The 22,755-nt window shown below is 39.6% G+C and overlaps 1 protein-coding gene across 1 annotated transcript in view; it reads left to right on the top strand.

The window, feature by feature from the left end:
- LOC148842677 (beta-adaptin-like protein A) overlaps positions 1–18,488 on the top strand; it is a 48,537-nt gene extending 30,049 nt beyond the window's left edge. The window contains exons 5-11 of the mRNA XM_088957724.1: positions 1,621–1,849; positions 2,012–2,178; positions 2,360–2,569; positions 12,968–13,078; positions 13,186–13,362; positions 16,732–17,181; positions 17,979–18,488. Coding sequence (XP_088813850.1) covers positions 1,621–1,849; positions 2,012–2,178; positions 2,360–2,569; positions 12,968–13,078; positions 13,186–13,362; positions 16,732–17,181; positions 17,979–18,272 — 1,638 coding nt within the window. The 3' untranslated portion in view covers positions 18,273–18,488. The remainder of the gene's footprint in view (positions 1–1,620; positions 1,850–2,011; positions 2,179–2,359; positions 2,570–12,967; positions 13,079–13,185; positions 13,363–16,731; positions 17,182–17,978) is intronic.
- The last annotated feature ends 4,267 nt before the right edge of the window (positions 18,489–22,755 follow it).

Here is a 22,755-nt window from a genome sequence, read left to right as displayed (position 1 = left end):
AGCTGGCATTGGGGGAACTATTCTGAACAGAGTGGGCTCTGTGATTTGGGCTTACAGTGGTCCTGTTTGTGCTGTAGATGCGTCTGAAGCTGAAGTCAAGGCATTGGTGACTGGTCTGAGAATTGTTAGATCCCTTTAGGTGAACTCTATTCTCATCAAGGGGGACTCTAGGAGTGTTATTAATTGGGCCAAACATGCGGATAAGTCCTCTTGGAGGCTGGGTCACTTAATGAGATTTCTGAAATTTCTTCTCTCTTTGGTGGTTTTAGATGGATTCCAAGGGAGCTGAACTCAATTTCGGGCCTTTTTGCTAAATTTGGGGTGGATAGGAATTTTTTGTATAGTGCAAGCACTTTGCCCCCTTAAGCTGGGTGGTTTTTAATTGCTTTGTTTTGTTTGTGCTGTTTGTACATCCTCTCATGTGCATCCCCCTCCACCTTTTTTCCTTTTTGAACATAACAGCTACCTCTCAAAAAAATTAAAAAAAGAAAAAAAAAAACTATCATACTTGCACAACAACCTTTAACTCTTTGTGTTCAATTTCAGAAATATGGGCCAGTGTTGGCTATGTTGCTAGAACATCAATAGGTCCATTGGTTGCTGACATACACACTAAAAAAAATTGAGTGGGTATTGTGTTGGGAGTGTTGGAATTTGTCTGATGTTGTATACAAAATGGTGTTTATTGTTGAGTTTTGGTTCAAATTTTGACAAATGTATTACACTGCAACAATGAGGTTGTTGGTTTACTCCTAGCTTACATGTCAAGTTGTCATCAAACTTTGTGCCATCTGGCTGCTTAAAAATAATGTTCACTCCAGCTATTTTACATTTGCTTTCTCTTGTTGTCATCCTGGCCTAGGTCCTACCAATCTCCATTTTGACAGCTCTCTGGTTCTACTGGCTACTTATCATATATGTATACATCAGCAGAGGGGAGATCACAACTCTTTTCCAGGAATTAAATTCTCTAATTTACTAGGTTCTGAGAGGTTGATCATTGAGCACCTACCTCACTGAGCTTGACTTTTCTGTAATAGTTGGTGGTTTCACAATCTGAGGGGAGAAAAGATGTATGTGTGGATTCCCTTGCCACATCTGAAGGGGCATATCCTTGTGACCAAATATGGTGCCCAGAGATCCCTATTTTATTCTGGGCAGTCATTTTCCCTACAGTAATATTTGACCTTATTCTTGTTTGATTAATGGTTTTGGGAGCTTTCATGCTTTGTCTTAGGATGTTTTCCCCTTCCATATAATTCTTCTATCTCTTCCTTGTTTTTCTTTAAATAAATAATTTTTGTTACTGGTCGTGAAGATAAAAATCTGAAAAAACCATGAACAGAGAAGTTGTTTATTGACATGAAAGAATATCATCTTTGGATAAGGAATATATTAGCATCATCTATTGTTTAACTGCTTGGTATGAAGTTTCTCTGTCATATAAATTTCGTGTTCAGGACAATTATAATAAGGGGTATAACAAATTCACCCTTCTATGGGGTGCTTCCCCGGCATTGACTTGGTTCCTCAGCTTGCTGTCATGGTGACTACTCTATGCCTAGAATTATATTATTATATTGCTATAATCTCTTTGATGGGAAGTTTTTGTGCCTTTAGGTATATGAGCGCATAAAAGCCCCTCTGCTTACCCTAGTGAGCTCTGGAAGTCAAGAACTATCTTATGCAGTATTAAGCCACCTGCATCTCTTGGTGATGCGTGCACCTATTCTATTTTCTTCAGACTACAAACACTTCTATTGCCAGTACAATGAACCATCTTATGTTAAGAAACTGAAACTTGAAATGCTGACTGCAGTGGCAAATGAGAGCAATACATATGAAATTGGTAACCGGACCATTTCAATCTATGCTATGAATTTTCTTTTCTATCCATCCTCTTTGGTGATTCCTTCTTTGGTCATAAGCATTGTTCTTTTTCAAATGCATTATTCTTTATTGATAGATTTTCATGTATGCCTGTTGCATGGTCTGATTGAATCCATTTCAGTGACGGAATTATGCGAATATGTTGCAAACATTGATGTGTCCATTGCAAGAGAGTCAATTCACGCCGTTGGGAAAATTGCACTTCTGCAGTATGATGTGAATGCAATTGTTGACAGGCTTCTTCAGTTTCTAGAGATGGAGAAAGACTATGTGACTGCAGAAACTCTGGTGATTATTTTGTTCTTTTCTCTGCTAGTTGGATAGGTTTTCAATGTGGAAAATATTATCTCATTTTGAAGCTTTGAAGAGAAAAAAGTATAATGTCATAGATGTTTATGCGATTTTCAAACATACGGTTTTTCAGTTTCATATGATCTTGTTTACTTTCTTATGGAATTTTCTTATTCAGGTACTTGTGAAAGATCTTTTGAGGAAATATCCTCAATGGAGTCATGATTGCATTGCAGTTGTTGGGAATATCAGCAGTAAAAATGTTCAAGAACCAAAGGCGAAGGCAGCTCTCATATGGATGTTGGGGGAATATTCTTTGGACATGTCTGATGCTCCATATATTTTGGAAAGTCTTGTTGAAAACTGGGAAGATGAGCATTCTGCAGAGGTAATTGAGTTGTTGTCAGAGAAAAAGTTGTTTTTTATAGTCAAGAAAGAAAAAATGAATTAGAAAAGAAAATACACAAAGATGAGACAGTCCGGAGTCCAGAACAGAAGCCTTTGAAGTCCCCGAAACAAAGGAAGACTACACAAAGAAGGTAATGCTAAGCCCTTGGTATACGAAAAAAAAAGAAATGCAGAACCAGACCCCCAGCTACATTGCACACCAGGGAACACCTACACAGTACACAGCTCTCTTCCTCCCCTGCCACAACCATTATTACTCTTTGAAGACCTAGATACAGCCATAGGCGCCACAACTAAATTCTGATACAAGTCCAAAACCTTCTCAAGGTTTTTTTTTTTTTGGTCACATGACCTACTTATTTCATATTTTTCCTTGTTTTTAGCATATTTTAATGTAGATTAAAATTGGTTCTAGCTGCCTTTATGACTGTTATAGTTCATATCGGCATAATGGATTCAGACAAGTCCATTCACTGATAAATACTGATGAATTTTGTGAAACTGACAACTGTTGAAACAAAAGCTATTTCAACCAAATGTTTATTTCTTAACAGCTGTTCAAAGCAATCATGTTGGATATACCAGAGTAATTTGTCTGAACATGTTGTGTTGGTTGCTTTTCTTTGTTAAAGAGTGCATATATTACTAGTTTGTTGAAGTTCAGTTGCTATATTATGCTAATTGTTTACACATACTCTTTTATTCCAAGAGAGAAAAGTGAACTTTGGGAACTCTTATAGAATAGTACCTATTTTGAAAAAGGAAAGGAAAAGTTGAAAATATAACAAGTATATATTATTAGCATTTGATATTTTTCTTGATAGCTTCTGGTGCCCTGATTTGGTGGTCAGCTTCAATAAAACTGATTGCCAAACAACCTGTACTAAAATCATGGCCTAATTAGTTGCATCTCAATGAACCCAAAATTGAATAGTCTTAGGCCTATTACTTGCATCTTCAATTTTCTATTTAAAAACATGCCTAAACTCTCTAATTTTCATCTCTGAAAAGCTTCTTCAATTTTCCGTTCAACAGTGATCATGTGGTTTGAACATAATTTAAGAGTCTCCTTGCCAAAATGTGGAATTTTTTTTTGAAGATAAATAAAAAAGTAAATTCATTAAGAATAAGACGGGAAGAATTACAACAGGAGTGATAAGAAATCTCCCCCAGAAAGAAAATTCAAACACCCCCAGCGTACACCCATACAACGAAAAAACCCTCAAGTCTCCAAGAAAAGAAGCAAATACTTGATAACGACATTGAAACAAGAAGAACAAACAGCCCCTCCTATAGATGCTTCTTTCTTCTTCTAGAGTTGGCCTCCATTTTCTTCAAGTTCTCTAGAAACCTTCCTAGAAAATTCTGTAGAGAACACTGATGTGGGCCCTACAGCAGTGGTCCCCACTGTGTTCGTAGGACAGCATGTGTAGTTATTTGTTTCAGTTATAGTAGTGTCAGTTTGGGTCAGTTTGTTAATTCAGTTGTTATTTATTTCAGTTTTTTATTTACTTTATTTATGATGTAAGTACTAAGGGCAGATCTGTCCTTTCCTCTATGTACTAAACATAACCTATAAATACTGAGAGAGTGGCGGCGGCAGATGTGTTAGAACCTGTCCCTCATTTCAACTCCTTGTGTTCTCCTGTTTCTCTTCTCTTCCTTCTCCTTTCTCTCACTTTTCTTCTGCTTTTGTAAACCTAAAATCTATTAGGATTCAAGACTGATTATAGTCTTGATCTTCTACTTGGTATCAGAGCCTATCTAGGGCTTCTCATGTGTGTTTAGTCTAGCCGACCACATGAGGACTAGCTAGGGCTGGAAGCTTATGAAGAAGTATTCGGCGGAGATTCTTGGAGATTAACAGGAGAGGTTCGCAGCAGTTGAGGACTTGCCGCAGCTTGCAGAGAGTTGGTAATCAGGAAGAAGCAGCGAAGGTTAGGGTTTAGGTAACCCTGGAAGGCAGTAAACCGAAATCCATAAGTAAGCTTTTTTATTTAGTTTCAGAGACTGCAATTAGTCGAGATAGGTTGGACCTATCTAGAAGGAGAGGTCGAACTGTTTTAAGTTTGTTTCTAGGGTTTGACTGTTGGGCCGAACCCCCCTTCTCTCAGAGGTGATCAGTTTTAGGGTTTCATATTGACCCTACGACAGGTCCCACTTGTACAGACTGCTTGGAGAGTGCAACTGAGCACTTATTTCAGACCTACAGTTGAAACCCTAATTCTGCTCTCGCAGCAGTGGGCCCCACATCAGTGGTTTCAAAAAATAGCATCTCAAATTGCTCTTCTAGAGGATAAAAACTTGACAGACTGCTTGATACTGTGCTTGCCAATTGGTTTCAGATCAGATTTGTGTTGGTTTCTTGCATATACTATGATAGCCGGTTGATTTCAGATCAGATTTGTGTTGGTTTCAGATCAGATTTCAGACCTGCATTGATTTCACTCTGTTTTCTGGTGTAGTGGCTCTAACAGTTTGTAGCCACTGATTCTTGATCAAAGATGAAGTTTAAAGGTCAGGGAGAAAGTAGTTTTGGGAACAACAACTATGGTAGTGTATCTGAAACTGAGTTTCAGATTACAACTATGAGATTTGATGGGTCAAATTACTTGGAATGGGCTCAATCAGCCATGATGGCTATTGGAGGAAGGGGAAAACTGGGTTACCTCTTGGGAGATGTGAAAGAACCTTCCAAGGAGGACCCAACATGCACCAAGTGGGTTCAAGAGAACTATTTGGTTATGGCATGGCTGTGTAATTCTATGCAGCCACATATCAGTTGAAATTACTTGTGGGCAAAGACAACCAAAGAGATACGGGATGTTGTGAAAGAAACCTATTCCCAACCCCTTAATGTTGTCAGAGCCTATGAATTGAAGTGTGAGGTGAACAACCTTAAACAAAGGAGAGAAGCCTGTTTTTGTCTACTTCTCTACCTTGAAATCCTTGTGGCATGAGATTGACCATCTAGAGACCCTTGAGTGGGAGAGTCCCAAAGATGCACAGACTCACAGAAAGCAAGTCGAGACAAATAGGGTATTTGAGTTTCTGGCTGGTTTGAATTCAGAATATGACATTGTGCGACAACAGATATTGACAGGAGATAGTGTGACCCTTTCTCAAGCATACTCCCTGGTGCATAGTGAAGAGACCAGGAAGAAAGTCATGGTGCAGCCTCAACCCCCTTTCCCAGCCCTGACAGCTATTAAACCTAAGTCAGGGGGTGATCCAGAAAGGGACTGGAAGAAGGAAGATAAACGGGACCTGGTATGTGAACATTGCAAGAAACCCAAGCACACAAAAGATACTTATTGGAAGCTATATCCTCACTTGGTCCTAGCAAAATTAAGAAATAAGAAGGGTAATGCTCATGTGGCCGTGAACACTGATTCAACATCCTCATTAGGCACATCCCTAGAGACTTTAGCCGCTGTTTGGGCTGCCCTCATACAGTTGGAAAAGGAAGTTGGGAGTTCAGCTCAGCCATCTCAGTCACCATTAGCTCCTGCCACATCTGCATTTGCACATTCAAGTACTCGAGCCTCAGCTTACCATGCTTCAGCTCCAGGTAATACTGACCACTACTGGGTAATAGATTCAGGTGCATCCGACCATATGACTAGCTTGCTATCATTGTTCACTTCTTATCACTTGTCCTCTGGCCGAGATAGAGTATCCATTGCTGATGGTTCTCTTGTTCCAATTTCAGGCAAGGGTGACATCAAGCTATCGGATACTATCTCTTTATCTTCTGTCTTGCATGTTCCTAAGCTTGATACTAACCTGCTTTCAGTCAGTAGTATTACCAAACACATGAACTGTTCAGTAACCTTTTTCCCTAACCGATGTGTTTTTTAGGACTTTGAGACTAGGAAGGTGATTGGGACTGGCCGTGAGACGAATGAGATCTATCTGCTTGGAGAGAGTTCTCGTCGGGAGGAGTTAGTGGATAAGAAGTCTTTTGTTTCTCAGTTTGTGAGTCCAGTTATGCTTTGGCATAATCGATTAGTTCGTTTGTCTTTTAGGTCTTTGAAGAGTCTGTTTCCTGCTTTATTTGAGTTTGTTGAGTTATCAAAGTTGAGGTGTGAGAGTTGTGAGTTTGCCAAGCATTGTAGAACCTCTTATTCTTTGAGTAATAAAAGGAGTAATTCCTCTTTTGATATTGTGCATACTGATGTTTGGGGGCCATATCATATCTCTTCTATAGGTGGGTACAGATATTTTCTACTGTTTGTTGATGACCATACCCGCTTTTCTTGGGTCTATCTTATGCGTTCTCGGGATGAGGTTCCTGCTCTGACCCAAAACTTCCATAAGATGATTCTCACTCAGTTTGGGGCCAAAATCAAAGTTCTTAGATCTAATAATGCAAAGGAATGCCTTGGTAAGCCATTGACCTCCTACCTTCTTAGCCATGGAGTTATTCACCAGAGCACTTGCCCTTATACACCACAGCAGAATGGCGTTGTCGAAAGGAAGAATAGGCATGTCTTGGAGGTGGCTAGAAGCATTATGTTTACCTCCAATGTACCTATTCGCTTCTGGGGTGATGCTATCCTCACGGCAGTATATCTCATTAATCGGGTTCCTTCCTAGGTTCTTGATATGAGAACCCCTTTTTCCCTTCTATACCCAGATGAGGAGTTGTTCATTGTTCCCCTTAAAACCTTTGGTTGTACTTGTTTCGTTCAGCTTCTCGGGCCTTGGCATTCCGAGTTTGAACCTAAGGCCCCCAAATGCATTTTCCTCGGTTATGCACAAACTCAAAAGGGTTATTGCTGCTATGATCCGGTTTCAGGGAAAAGGTTTGTCTCCATGGATGTCACCTTCTTTGAGGAGACACCCTATTATTCTAGGGTTTCTCCTCAGGGGGAGAGTAGTGAGAGTGGGGCTGTTTTGAGTTTCTTTCCTCAGGGGGAGCGCAGTGGGAGTGGGGTTGTTCCTTTACCTATTCCACTGGGTGATGAAGGTTGTAGTAGTGAGGGTGGTCTGAGGGATCAGGAGTTGAGAGTCTATCACAGGTGATGCAGGCAGGTTGATCCTAGTCATCGGCAGTCCCGACCAGCTCCAGTTCTTTTTGCGGCTCCAGATCCAGAGCCTACTGAGACACTTTCCACTGTTGCCACTTCCCCTCCTGTGGATGACCTTGATCTCCCTATTGCCATCCGCAAAGGGAAACGACATTGCACCACTTCTACAGCTCACAACATCTCACAGTTCTTATCCTATGATCGCCTATCTCCCTCTTACCGGTCCTATCTCACTTCCATTGTCGATGTTCCTATTCCAAGAACAGTGCAAGAAGCCTTATCAGTTCTAGAATGGAAAGATGCAGTGCAAGTCAAAATGGATGCCCTGTTGAAGAATAATACTTGGGCACTGGTTGACCCACCAAAAGAAAAGAAACCAGTGGGATGTAGATGGGTGTTCACTGTGAAGCATAATGTTGATGGCTCTATTGAAAGGTACAAAGCCCGACTGGTCGCAAAGGTGTTCACCCAGACTTATGCTATAGACTACTTGGAGACCTTTGCCCCAGTAGCCAAGATGACCACCATTCGAGTTCTGTTATCCCTTGCAGCAAATCATTCTTGGCCCTTGTTCCAGATGGATGTTAAAAATGCCTTTCTGAATGGAGACTTACAGGAAGAGGTCTACATGCTGTTGCCTCCTGGATTCTATGATACAGAGACAGGTAAGAAGGTTTGCCGACTGGACAAGGCATTGTATGGGTTGAAGCAGTCACCTAGAGCCTGGTTTGATAGGTTCAGATTAGCCCTTGAAAAGTTTGGTTATATACAGGCCCAGTCAGATCATACGCTATTCATCAAGAGGGTGGAGTCCTCTCTGACACTACTTGCAGTATATGCTGATGATATTGTGGTGACAGGAAATGATAGCCATGAGATTGAGTCCCTCAAATAGCTCCTTCATCAAGAGTTTGAGGTGAAAGATCTTGGTGCACTATGGTACTTTTTGGGTATTGAGGTTGCTAGATCTAAGCAGGGGATTTTTATCTCTCAGAAAAAATATATTCTAGATCTGTTGGCAGAAACTGGAAAGTTGGGTGTTAAGCCTGTTGATACACCCATTGAACAAAATCACAAGATTAGTGCAGAAGGTGGGGAGCCTCTTGAAGACAAAGTTATGTTCCAACGGTTGATTGGAAAGCTCCTATATCTCTGCCTCACTCGGCCAGATATCAGTTATGCAGTTAATGTTGTTAGCCAACACATGCATTCCCCTAAACTTCTCATCTTCTTGCGGCAGAGAGAATATTAACATACTTGAAGAGATGTCTGGGTAGAGGTATACTGCTCAAGAACAATAATCACATGAGGGTGGAGGTCTATACAGATGCCGATTGGGCTGGGAGTGTTGATGACAGAAGGTCTACCTCTGGATATTGTGCCCTTATGGGAGGTAACCTTGTATCTTGGAGGAGTAAGAAGCAGAGTGTTGTTTCCCGCTCTAGTGCTGAAGTGGAATACATGTCAATAGCTAATGGAGTGGCTGAAATCTTATGGCTGAGATCACTACTTGAAGAGTTGGGTATTGACTATGAAAAGCCCTTAATGCTATATTGTGATAATCAGGCAACTATTAATATAGCCCACAACCCAGTGCAGCATGATAGAACTAAACATATCGAAGTTGATCGACATTTGTGCGAAAGAGGGTCACATCACAAGAAGTGTGTCTTCCGTATATCACATCTAATATGCAGCTCGTGGATATCCTCACCAAGGCTGTACCAAGGAAGAAGTTAGAGACAGACCTATCCAAGTTGGGAATGATAGATATCTACTCCCAACTTGAGGGGGAGTGTAGAGAACACTGATGTGGGCCCCACAGCAGTGGTCCCCACTGTGTTCGTAGGACAGCATGTGTAGTTATTTGTTTCAGTTATAGTAGTGTCAGTTTGGGTCAGTTTCTTAATTCAGTTGTTATTTATTTCAGTTTTTTATTTACTTTATTTATGATGTAAGTACTAAGGGCAGATCTGTCCTTTCCTCTATGTACTAAACATAACCTATAAATACTAAGAGAGTGGTGGCGGCAGATGTGTTAGAACCTGTCCCTCCTTTCAACCCCTTGTGTTCTCCAGTTTCTCTTCTCTTCCTTCTCCTTTCTCTCACTTTTCTTCTGCTTTTGTAAACCTAAAATCTATTAGGATTCAAGACTGATTACAGTCTTGATCTTCTACTAATTCCTCACCTTCAATAGAAATCCCCAATAACTTGCTTACCTCAACTTTCATGTTAACTACCTCTTCCCAAGTCTAGCTCACTCTGCACAGCTTGAGTAACATCCATGATCAGCTCCTTATCTTTAAAGGAATTAGTTGAGATCTCCTCACCTCTTCTATCTGTTTCTTGTAAAGGCTTTGTCCCATATTTTCTGGTTCCAAAAGCCTGGCTTAAAAGATCTTTTGAACCCCCTCCAGCATCAAAATGTGGAAATTTACCAGCATGGTGGGATTATCTACTTTTAGTTGTTTAAAGATGCTTGGTCCATAAATCCTGTGTATATTCCTTGTATACTTTGGCTTGTTCTTAGTTGGTTGGATATTTCTTAGTTTTCTCCTTTTTGAGTCCACCTTATGTTTATATTTATTGGGTGGTGTATTTTTGCTCATTTCTTCGAGTCATTACTGGAGGAGAAAAATTAGATAGCCTTCTGTTGAATTGAAGATTTTTTTTTCATGTGTGATTCTTTACTCAATCTTGATCATGATATACCATTAAGGCCTAGTTTTCTTCTACTTTAATTTGATTATCTGGGAGTATTCAAGGCCTATCCAAAACTTCTTGTGTCATAGTTCAAAGCTAGCAACTCCGTTGAGAATCTTTGGTGTTTCTTTTCATGGTCATTCTGAAAGAATGGTAGGATCCATCTAATGGACGCCATAAAGGTTGCAGAATGGGTGGGCAAATTTCAAAAATTTCCTACCTTCTCCCAACTGGGAATCATATTCCCTAAATTCAGAATACAATATTCAAGGATCCTACTTGAACCATAATCAAACCAGATCTGTACCAAAAGATAAATGGGAGGAATATACCTGATCCGGAGAAGCAGTATCTCCCAAAGTTGGTGTTCACGCCCAAAGAATGCTCCAAGATCCGTTCCTGCTGAAGATGACACAGCTGTGAATGGAACAGAACTAGCAGGGTGCGTCCTACACACTAGATCCTTCACAAGAATCCTCTGGAAGTACTAAACACTGAATCTTTTTCAGTCTTTCTTGCAAGACTGATGTCAAGAACAGATTTCTTGACTTTCTTTTCTGCAAAGATCTAATCTTGCAATGGCAGATGGCAGCGGCAGGAGGAGATCTCCAAAACGAAAAAGGCTGAACTGCTATATCTGTTTTTCTGGAGAGTATGAATGAGAGCTTATCTCAATTCGCAGGAGATATCCTATACCTCTTCAAGGTGGTTCGAAATCTCCTCCTTTCTTCTTGATTAAGAAATCTCCTTTTTAGGAGTTATCCCAATCCAAATCAGTATTTGGATAGGGGATAATCTAAATCCTTTCTGCAGATAGAGTTAGCTTACTCCTGATCTTATCAGGAGGTTACCAGATTCAAATCTAATTTGAATTTGGTCTCTTAGAGTGGATAAGGCTAAAGGCCCAATCCTTTTACTAACTTTAATCTCAAATTCGCCCCAAGGATGGGTGATCATATCAGCCCACCTCGAAATGGGCTTTTGGCCCATTAAGTGTTCAGTGTCTAGTTACTTTCCAATCTGCTGCCCAGTTGGGCTTCTTTGTATGGCGTGGGACCCAAGCATTGATCTACACACCAGCCACATGGGTTCGGCCCAGCCTCTAAAACAAGGCCCAGCCGAATTCACTGAAAAACTCAATGAACCCCTTGAGTCCATCATATGGACCCTATGGGCCCAACACTTACATTAAGTGGTCCCTGGGCCAAGCCATCTTATAAAAACCAGGGACTGTGGGCAGGTGCAAGATTAGCCCATCAGGTATTATCCTCAATGGTCTTACACTTAACCTCTCAGCCCTTAATGATCAAGCACTGCCCGACAAGAGAGGACCTCTCCCTCGGCTGCAAGGAACAGTGCCGCACTCTCCTCTCACATGGATCCCGGGAATTAAAACCATTTGCAAACAATTCGAAACCGTACATATATATATAAATATATTAATTTTGCAAAACAAAATTCCAACGATTGAAATCAACTGCCGGCAGTTTGGTTTCCATCAGTGAGAGTGCATTCCCGATTATTACCCTTTGTCCGACAAAGTGGCTGATTTTGTCACTATGATCACCCACTCAGATGAATTCTCAAAATGCCCCAACATACCCAGGTTTTGATCCCCGCTAAGGATCTCACTGAATGGCATATCAAAGGCAGCTTGATCCAACACCTAGTGAAATGTCATAATCGAGTCTAGGGGTCAGGTGTAACTTTCCAGTTTTGCCCATCTATCTCCAAGGTCCAGGGCAATACTGGAAATCTGGTCCGGTTCAAGGATTCAAGTAATCCCATACTGCATGTGCCTCGGGTCTTACCCTGATGGCTGAGACAGGCCATCCCAACACTTGGTGGCACACCAGTATCAGCCTTGGCAGGATAAATCTCCCCAGACTTATCCAACGGCTGTGAACATTTAAAACTAACACGAGTCTCTATAAATGTCCAGTTTTAGGGTTTTACACAGAATTAAACCAAACAACATGAATCAAACATGCACTTTATTTATTTCCACTAAATAACAAAAGTACATCAAATCAGATTGAAGCTAAGGGCACACAAAACTGTCTAACACATGCAAGCACAATGTAGTTGTAGGTTGTCTTGCATCAAATATAATCACAAATTGGTGCTTCAACCATAAAATCCAGCTACATATAACCTGATTTGTACATTTTCTAGATCAGCCCAGATTGTACTATATCAATTTCACTAGAAGGTTCTTCAGGAGAGAATGAACAAATCTGTTTTATGCTGATTTATATATGCATTCAGTAGATTGAGTTTCTTGTTAAATAAGATGAAGATGCATCTTTTTCAAACTAGGAGCTATTTGGAGGTGGCCTTTGCTAGCAAGGCTTCTTTACCGGAGTTGGTGCTAATCACTCTTTTGCATGTATTTTTATCACCAGAACTGTTTTATAAATCTTTTCTCTAGACATATTACAATTCATAAACAAGCCATGAGTTTATATTCTTGATATTCAATTTCATTGATATCTACCTCCAAGATTAAAAAAAAAAACTACTTTTGATTTTTTGATTTTTTATTTTTTAGCTTTCCACACCTTCATTTTACCAGCACCAATCTCAAATTTATTGCATTGTTTACTTAATTTATTGTCTGAATAATTATGTTCTTGTTACAGGTTCGTTTGCATCTTCTCACTGCAGTATTGAAATGTTTCCTAAGAAGACCACCTGAAACTCAGAAATCCTTGGGAGCTGCATTGGCTGCCGGTCTTGCAGATTCTCACCAGGTGCTTTTTGGCCTATCCCTCAAGAAGTTGAAAATGTGCCCAATTATTTTAAGAAGTTTTAGAATTTTTTTACAGCAGTATTCTACTAAATGGTCATTTGACTGCAGGATGTTCATGATAGAGCCTTATTCTACTATAAGCTTTTACAATACAATGTATCCGTCGCAGAGCGTGTGGTGAATCCTCCCAAGCAAGCAGTTTCAGTCTTTGCTGATACTCAGAGCAGTGAAATCAAAGATCGTATATTTGATGAATTTAACAGCCTATCCGTTTTATATCAAAAGGTGCTCTCTCTCTGAAAAAATTGCACACACTTTTTTTGAGAAGTAAAGATTGTGGAAATATTTGTTGCATGTTACATGTGAAAGATTTGTTTGGTTATTATGTCAGAATTTCGTGCATGGAATTGTTTTCTTGGAACAATGTTTTTGTTTTTTTATGGGAAACGGTAACTTTCATTAAAAATAATGGATAAAGATTACAACTGCTACCATCCAAGGGCGGGATGGGGGACCCCCCTTTGATAAAAATTCTCATAAACAGGCCCAAAACAACTCCTGCCTATTGACTCCTTGCTTAGCTAAAGCATCAGTCGTACCATTTGCGATCTTCTTGCCCAATTAAACCTCACCCCAATCTCCCTTGCTAAGCTCAAGATTTCTCTTAGCTGTTGTCTGAAAAGCCGGGTGACCAAGCTTCTAGATTGCAACCAGCCTATTACCAGTTCGGAGTCTCCCTCCACTTGTAACTGTTGCATTCCCCATTGCTTTGCCAATCTGAGACCTTGGAGTAAAGCAAAAACTTCTTCCCTTAAGGAGTCTCACACCTATAGGGCCTGAATATCGGGCCAGCACTCTACCCCCCTCTGAAAGCACCCCCTACACACCCAAGGGGCCTGAGTTGCCTAGAGAGCTTCCGTCGAAATTCAGTTTCCCTCCAAATCAAGGTGGTGGGATCTAACTTTCCTAAACTGAAGGAAAGAAAGATGAGGAACCAGCTATGACATTCCATTCTCTAGTGAAGTCGGTAAGGGAAAAATCTTTAAAAGCTCCAAAGCTTTCAGCCAATGTATGATCCTGGTGGTGATGCCCTCTATAAGTGCCTCTTTGGATCTTTCCTGCCCTTGGAAGATCCTATTATTTCTCTCCTCCCACATTGACCATATAACAACTGCTCTTGTTGTTTTCCACATCACCATGCCTCTTTTCTTTGGTAATTGGAAGAAGCTTGAGTCAAAATGATTCTGCACACATGAAGGAGGAGTCCGCCAGCAACCAAAGAGAGAGGTGAACCAACCCAAATAGAAGAAGTAAAAGGACATGAAATAAATAGATGAGCTACTGTCTCACCACTCATCAAGCAAAGGCAACAAACATGTGGTGAAAGGCACCAATCTTTCCTTTTTCCTTGAAGTACGTCCAAAGTGTTAACCTTTTGGAGAACCACTTCCTAGCAAAAGGCCCTAACCTTTGGTGGGACAGGAGTATCTCACACTTATTTTGTAGGGAAAGGGGTAGGAACAACAACAAAACTAAATAAAGCATTGAAAAATGAAGAGCAACAAAATAACCCTAAGGAGGACTCTGACCATATTCTATTATCTGGGCAAGGCTGGTCTAGAAAAGCAGCACCCAACAAAGAGAACAGATCATCTGCAAAGGCCAATACTGAGTCCCTCAACCCTCTCCTCAGACCCAAGTCACAAGAACCCTCATTCACACAAATAGAGGAAATACCTTTAATTTGTTTAAAGAAAGAGAATACATAACCGGGAACCTATCCTTAAAAGGAGCGTTCCCAACCTGAGTGTCTTCCCAAAACAAAATTTTGTTACATGAGCAATCATCTTACCTTATTAAAGGTTGAAAAGATGGTTCCAACTATTGCTATTCAGGGGGATAAATGAGAGGCCTTGGGGTTGACACCAGCATCCCATCCGTTTGTTGCCATACCATGAATGCTCACAAACACCTAATGCCACAAGCTATCTTGCTCTATGGGAAATCTCCATAACCACTTTCCTAACAAGGCCAGGTTTCTTAACCTAATATTACCAATGCCTAAACCCCCATCCTCCTGCTTCCTAGTGACAATCTCCCACTTCACTAGATGATCGTTTTTTGAATCACACGGTTCCCAAAGAATCTCTCATCAGTTTTTCAATTTGACTTGCTACCTTAATAGGAATCTTAAAAGTGACAAGAAATATACCAGTAGGTTGGACAAAGTAGAGTTGATTCGAGTGATTCTATGTCTACCCCCTAGTGAAATGTAATTTCTCTTCCAACCTGCTAATTTCTTTGTGATTCTTTCCAAAACTTGGTGCCAGAAACTCTCTAACTTAGGATTGCCCCCTATAGGCAAACCCAAATATACCATAGGCCAGTCACTTACCCCATAGCCTTGAATGTTGCCATAGGTAGCACCTCTTCTTCTTGCCTATTTATTCCCGCCACACAACTCTTTTTCCAATTGGCTTTCAAATTAGAGACTAGGAATGGCAATTTTCCCCATCCCCGGCCCTCCCTAACCCCATCGGGTCGGGGATGGGGATTGAGGTCCCCACCCCACCTGACCCCGGTTGTATATATATATTAAATATATATTATTATATATATATATATATATATATATATATATATCAAAACATATTTAAAACATTATTTATAATTTAAAATATTTATTTATTTATCAAAAAAAATGTTATCTAAAAAAATTTCCGGGATTTGGGTCCCCATGGGGAACCCATCCCCGTTGGGGATCAGGGATGGAGGACAAATTTTACCCCCGATGGGGATCAGGGACAGGGACGGGGAATATGATCCCCGCCTTGAACCCACCCCATTGCCACTCCTATTAGAGACCCTCTCGAAGTGTGTCACTAAATGCTTCAAATTCTCCATCTCCATTGGTTTTCCTTCACAAAATAGAATGTTGCCATCTGCAAGGTGTACTGTTTCTCAGTATCAGGCCTTCTAGTATTCCCGTGAGAAGAGCCGGTATATTGTAATGTAAAGTCTTTCTATAAGCTGGAGGATTTTTCACTGGTGCAGAAATCACTAATGGCTTTAGGCATATGTCCTCAGTGTATGATCAAGATGACAAAATCTAATGTTTCTTATTAGGGCGGTTCCTGATAAAAGATGCCCTTGTTAATAATAATTGATATTTCTTAAAGAGTTCCCATTTCATCAGAGTGTAATTTGGCCATAAATGGTGGGTATGCTCCATTTGTCACATAATGGGTTTGCCCAAATTATTACCCAACTATAAACTTCTAACCAGTTACAGGTTTAAATGTATTTTTTTTCTTTATACTAGTTCTTCGTTCTGTGTTATAGCTATCTTCATCCATATTTTTTTGATAGATAAGTTATCTTCGTCCATATTTAAATGTATAAAGGATTTTAGGTAACAGACTTCATATCTTACAATCATTCCAACTTCCAAAAATACTCAATTAGTGGATTTTGGCATTCTCGGTGTTTGAGCCGGATAACAAAATATAAACCTGAGTTTCTAAATTGAATATTGCCAGATGTTTCATTGTATATTCTTTCTTCTACTAGATTATATCCTGGTTTTCCTTATGTATTTTTGAATGCAAAGGGTTGCAAGAAAAATTACTGTCTGACTGGTTTAAGATCTTGCAGCCTTCTTACATGTTTACTGATAAGGAGCACCGGGGACCATTTGAGTTTTCGGAAGAACTTGGAAGTTTGTCTGTTGGAGAATCTGCAGAAAATGTAATTCCAGCCCAGAGAGTGGATGCAAATGACAATGATCTGCTGCTTAGCACCTCTGAGAAGGAAGAAAACAGAGCTCCTAGTAATAATGGCTCTGCATACAGTGCTCCTGTATATGATGGCTCCATTTCTCTTCCTGCTTCACAGACACAACCAGAACCAACATATCCCAACCCAGCTTTACCAACTCCTGCTTCACAGTGTAGCTTAGCCATTGACGACCTACTTGGTTTAGGTCTACCACCTGCACCTGCACCTGTGCCACTGCCACCACCTATAAAGCTTAATCCAAAATCTGCATTAGATCCAACCACCTTCCAGCGAAAATGGGGCCAATTATCATTATCTCTGACACAGGTTTGCTTCACTTCAATATTCTTAATTATAACTATGTTGTTAAATATAGATAAATTTTAGCCATTTTTTTTAAAGCATGCATGATGGATGTCTTTCCAAGCTCCATGTTTGGTTGCATTGGTTTTTGTTTTTGTAAGAACTTAAGATTCCAATCTTTGGGATGTTCCAATGATTAGCTGGCCAGGGTTGATGGATTTTTCATCTTTAACTTTTTGTCATCATTGTTTTGGTTCTGTTATAAAATGATTTGTTCTTTTTTTGTTTGTTTTTTATTGGTCTTAACATTAATAACCAATTGTCCATATGCTGCTTTCTTTTTTCCATCCATGAATAGTCAGGTCATCTATTGTCCATTAGTGCTTTGGTTAACACAGAAAAATAAAAGTTTAGAATAACTCTGTGATCAACCAAATTAATCATCAGTCCACAGTTCTTTGTGATCCTCAAGTATCTAGTCAACACTTCTATAATATTTTTATCGATTGTTTATGGATAAAACCTGAAGTCTACCAATTTCTTGTCTATCCTTATAAAAAGTGGAAACCGCAATGCCTAGTGCACGCTAACAGGGCTGTTTTGTTCTTTTTCTTTCTTATAGAAGCATTTGTTTTTTATTTAGCCATGCTATCCCTCACTTCAGAGATGTATTTCCTTTATCTTGGTCTTGGTTCTGTTAATTTGTTCTACTCGTACTTCTGTACTAATTCGTCTTTGAGGGAACCATTCATCCAAAAAATAATTTGTTCAAGTCATTCCATACATTGATATCTTGTCAAAACAATTTACCATTCATGCAGGAATGCTCCATAAGCCCTCAAGGAGCTGCAGCATTGACGACTCCTCCAGTCCTCATCCGGCACATGCAAGGTCATTCTATCCATTGCATTGCCTCAGGTGGTCAAACTTCAAACTTCAAGTTCTTCTTTTTTGCACAGAAAGCAGAGGAATCAGCAGGTTTCTTTCTTGTAGAATGTATTATTAATACATCATCATCAAAGGCACAGATAAAAATCAAAGCTGATGATCGAAATACATCTCAGGCTTTCTCAGCTTTGTTCCAATCTGCATTATCCAAGTTTGGTATGTTGTAACGATTCCTTTTTCTCCTCACCATGGGCTCAATTGAGTCAGCTGCTGGTTTTGTTTTCTTGCATTGCTTGAAGTCTTGATGCAATTTGCCTCATTCAAAGAAACCCAGAGCCCCTTGGAAGAAAAGAAGAGAAAAGATGGACCTTTTTTTTGTAGAATACGTTTTTTCGTCAAGATCCATAATAAAAAACGGGTATTTCTCTTTGTTGGTTGCATTATATTTTGGGCTTAGTTTGGATAAATATGCAAGTAGACTAACCTTGCTACTGAATATCTGTTTTCCTTGCGAAGCCTTGATCGACCCAAGGCAGCAGTTTGGAAAGAGTACGGGGCGTCTTCTTCCTCGTATTGCAATACTGTGAGAAATTGTTAGTCGATAAAGAAAAGCTAATTGTGATGCTTTATGTCACAAGTATGGGGTGTTTTCTTCCAATGCTCAGTTTGGAAAGAGTACAAATACAAATATGTACAGTGCAAATAAAAAATTTCTGATACAACTGTGAGCTCCCCCCCACCCCACCCCCATCCCCGCCCCTCCTCACTTCCTACCCAATGGTTTGTCCTCTATGGCCTATTCATAAGTTTTGGACCCTAATAAAAAATTTCTGGTCCGCCCCAGTTTATACTCCTTCCAAACTGATATCTGGCCTCTATGGTTTGCCTTCCCTCGCGATGCACGAAAAGCAAAGGACAAAAAAGAAGTTATTGTAAGCCATGATCCAAATGAGGGTTGCAGCATAGGCAAAGCTTCTCTCTTTTGGGGGACAAAACACAGAAGAAACTTCTCTATCTTATCATTTTTTCTGGGTTTTTGCTTTTATTTTATTGATGGTTGATGAGGATTCTTGATTTTTCTATGGGGATGGGACATCTAATGTAATCGCATTTTCTTGTCCTTAACCCTTATCTGGTCGTTTCTTGGTTTGCCACCACTGGCCCATGGTCATTTGGGTTTGTAAGAGTCTGTGAACCTTACAAACTACAAAGGAATGCCTCCGCCGGAAATTATTGTAATCGCAGTTCAATACTGGTTGCTTGTACCAGCATAAATGCCTCCGCCGGAAAAACATTTTCAACTTCTTGATGGATAGGCCAAAAAGCACCTGGTGAGAATCTGCAAGACTAGCAGCCAATGCAGCTCCCAAGGCTTTCTGAGTTTCAGGTGGTCTTCTTAGGAAACATTTCAATACTGCAGTGAGAAGATGCAAACGAACCTGTAACAAGAACATAATTATTCAGACAGTAAATTAAGTAAACAATGCAATAAATTGGAGATTGGTGCTGGTAAAATGAAGGTGTGGAAAGCTAAAAATCAAAAATCAAAAAATCAAAAGTAGTTTTTTTTTTCTCTTGGAGGAAGATATCAATGAAATTGAATATCAAGAATATGAACTCATGGCTTGTTTATGAATTGTAATATGATTAGAGAAAAGATTTATGAAACAGTTCTGGTGATAAAAATAAATGCAAAAGAGTGATTAGCATTAACTCTGGTAAAGAAGCCTTGCTAGCAAAGGCCACCTCCAAATAGCTCCTAGTTTGAAAAAGATGCATCTTCATCTTATTTAACAAGAAACTCAATCTACTGAATGCATATCTAAATCAGCATAAATCGGATTTGTTCTTTCACTCCTGAAGAACCTTCTAGTGTAATTGATGTAGTACAATCTGGGGTGATCAGGAAAATGTACAAATCAGGTTATATGTAGCTGGATTTTATGGTTGAAGCACCAATCCATGATTATATTTGATGCAAGACAACCTACAACTACACATTGTGCTTGCAAGACCATAAAAAGAAACACCAAAGATTCTCAACAGAGTTGCTAGCTTTGAACTATGACGCGTGAAGTTTTGGATAGGCCTTGAATACTCCCAGATAATCAAATTAAAGTAGAAGAAAACTAGGCCTTAATGGTATATCATGATCAAGATTGAGTAAAGAATCACACATGCAAAAAAAAAAATCTTCAATTCAATAGAGGGCTTTCTAATTTTTCTCCTCCAGTAATGACTCGAAGAGATGAGTAAAAATACACCGCCCAATAAATATAAACATTAGGTGGACTCAAAAAGGAGAAAACTAAGAAATATCCAACCAACTAAGAACAAGCCAAAGTATACAAGGAATATACACAGGCTTTATGGACTAAGCATCTTTAAACGACCAAAAGTAGATATCCCACCATGCTGGTAAATTTCCACATTTTGATGCTGGAGGGGGTTCAAAAGACCTTTTAAGCCAGGCTTTTGGAATCAGAAAATATAGGACAAAGCCTTTACATGAAACAGATAGAAGAGGTGAGGAGATCTCAACTAATTCCTTTAAAGATAAGGAGTTGATCATGGATGTTACTCATGCTGTGCAGAGTGAACTAGACTTGGGAAGAGGTAGTTAACATGGAAGTTGAGGTAAGCAAGTTATTGGGCATTTCTATTGAGGGTGAGGAATTTTCTAGGAAGGTGAGCTAGCAACACTGGCCCATATTTGTGAAATTGAACACAAACAGTTGTTGTGCAAGTATGTTAGTTTTTTTTTCTTTTTTTCTTTTTTTTTGAGAGGTAGCTGTTTTGTTCAAAGAGGCAAAAAGGTGGAGGGGGATGTACATGAGAGGATGTACAAACAGCACAAACAAAACAAAGCAATTAAAAACCACCCAACTTAAGGGGGCAAAGTGCTTTCACTATACAAAAAATTCCTATCCACCCCAAATTTAGCAAAAAGGCCCGCAATTGAGTTCAGCTCCCTTGGAATCCATCTAAAACCACAAAAGAGAGAAGAAATTTCAGAAATCTCAATAAGTGACCCAGCCTCCAAGGGCACTTATCCGCATGTTTGGCCCAATTAATAACACTCCTAGAGTCCCCCTTGATGAGAATAGAGTTCACCTAAAGGGATCTAACAATTCTCAGACGAGTCACTAATGCCTTGACTTCAGCTTCAGACTCATCCACAGCACAAACAGGACCGCTGTAAGCCCAAATCACATAGCCCCCTCTGTTTAGAATAACTCCCCCAATGCCAGCCGCAGGAGGCTGACCAGATAATGATCTGAAGCTGTCATTAAACATCAGGAAGAAATCTAGCACTGGCCTAAGAGTGAGGAGGTGACTAGGCTGATTTTCAGTGTGGGAAGAGTATATAATCTCTAATAAATTTCTTTCAAGATCAGCATACTGAGTGTGAGAAGAGTACAGAATCTCTAATTAAAAAACAAAAACATCGTTCCAAGAAAACAATTCCATGCACGAAATTCTGACATAATAACCAAAAAAATGTAGTTTCACATGTAACATGCAACAAATATTTCCACAATCTTTACTTCTCAAAAAAAGTGTTTGCAATTCATCAAATATACGATCTTTGATTTCACTGCTCTGAGTTTCAGCAAAGACTGAAACTGCTTGCTTGGGAGGATTCACCACACGCTCTGCGACAGATACATTGTAATGTAAAAGCCTATAGTAGAATAAGGCTCAATCATGGACATCCTGCAGTTAAATGACCATTTAGTAGAACGCTCTTGTAAAAAAAAATTCTATAACTTCTTAAAATAATTGGGCACATTTTCAACTTCTTGATGGATTGGCCAAAAAGCACCTGGTGAGAATCTGCAAAACCAGCAGCCAATGCAGCTCCCAAGGCTTTCTGAGTTTCAGGTGGTCTTCTTAGGAAACATTATAACTATGTTGTTAAATATAGATAAATTTTTGCCATTTTTTTTATAGCGTGCATGATGGATGTCTTTCCAAGCTCCATGTTTGGTTGCATGTGTTTTTGTTTTTTGTAAGAACTTAAGATTCCCATCTTTGGGATGTTCCAATGATTAGCTGACCAGGGTTTAGAATAAGATTCCCATGCAACCAATGATTAGCACGTATAGTCAGGTCATCTATTGTCTATTAGTGCTTTGGTTAACACAGAAAAATAAAAGTTTAGAATAACTCTGTGATCAACCAAATTAATCATCAGTCCACCGTTCTTTGTGATCCTCAAGTATCTAGTCAACACTTCTATAATATTTTTATCGATTGTTTATAGCTAAAACCTGAAGTCTACCAAATTCTTGTCTATCCTTCTAAAAAGTGGAAACTGCAGTGCCTAGTGCACGCTAACAGGGCTGTTTTGTTCTCTTCTTTCTTATAGAAGCATTTGTTTATTATTTAGCCATGATATCCCTCACTTCAGAGATGTATTTCCTTTATCTTGGTCTTGGTTCTGTTAATTTGTTCTACTCGTACTTCTGTACTAATTCGTCTTTGAGGGAACCATTCATCCAAAAAATAATTTGTTCAAGTCATTCCATACATTGATATCTTGTCAAAACAATTTACCATTCATGCAGGAATGCTCCATAAGCCCTCAAGGAGCTGCAGCATTGACGACTCCTCCAGTCCTCATCCGGCACATGCAAGGTCATTCTATCCATTGCATTGCCTCAGGTGGTCAAACTTCAAACTTCAAGTTCTTCTTTTTTGCACAGA

This window comes from Nelumbo lutea, chromosome 8 (assembly GCF_056320005.1).
Source record: "Nelumbo lutea isolate HS-2025 chromosome 8, American lotus-T2T, whole genome shotgun sequence".
NCBI lineage: Eukaryota > Viridiplantae > Streptophyta > Magnoliopsida > Proteales > Nelumbonaceae > Nelumbo > Nelumbo lutea.
The sequence above is the reverse complement of the archived record's forward strand: the minus strand, read 5'-3'. Positions and strand labels throughout refer to the sequence as shown.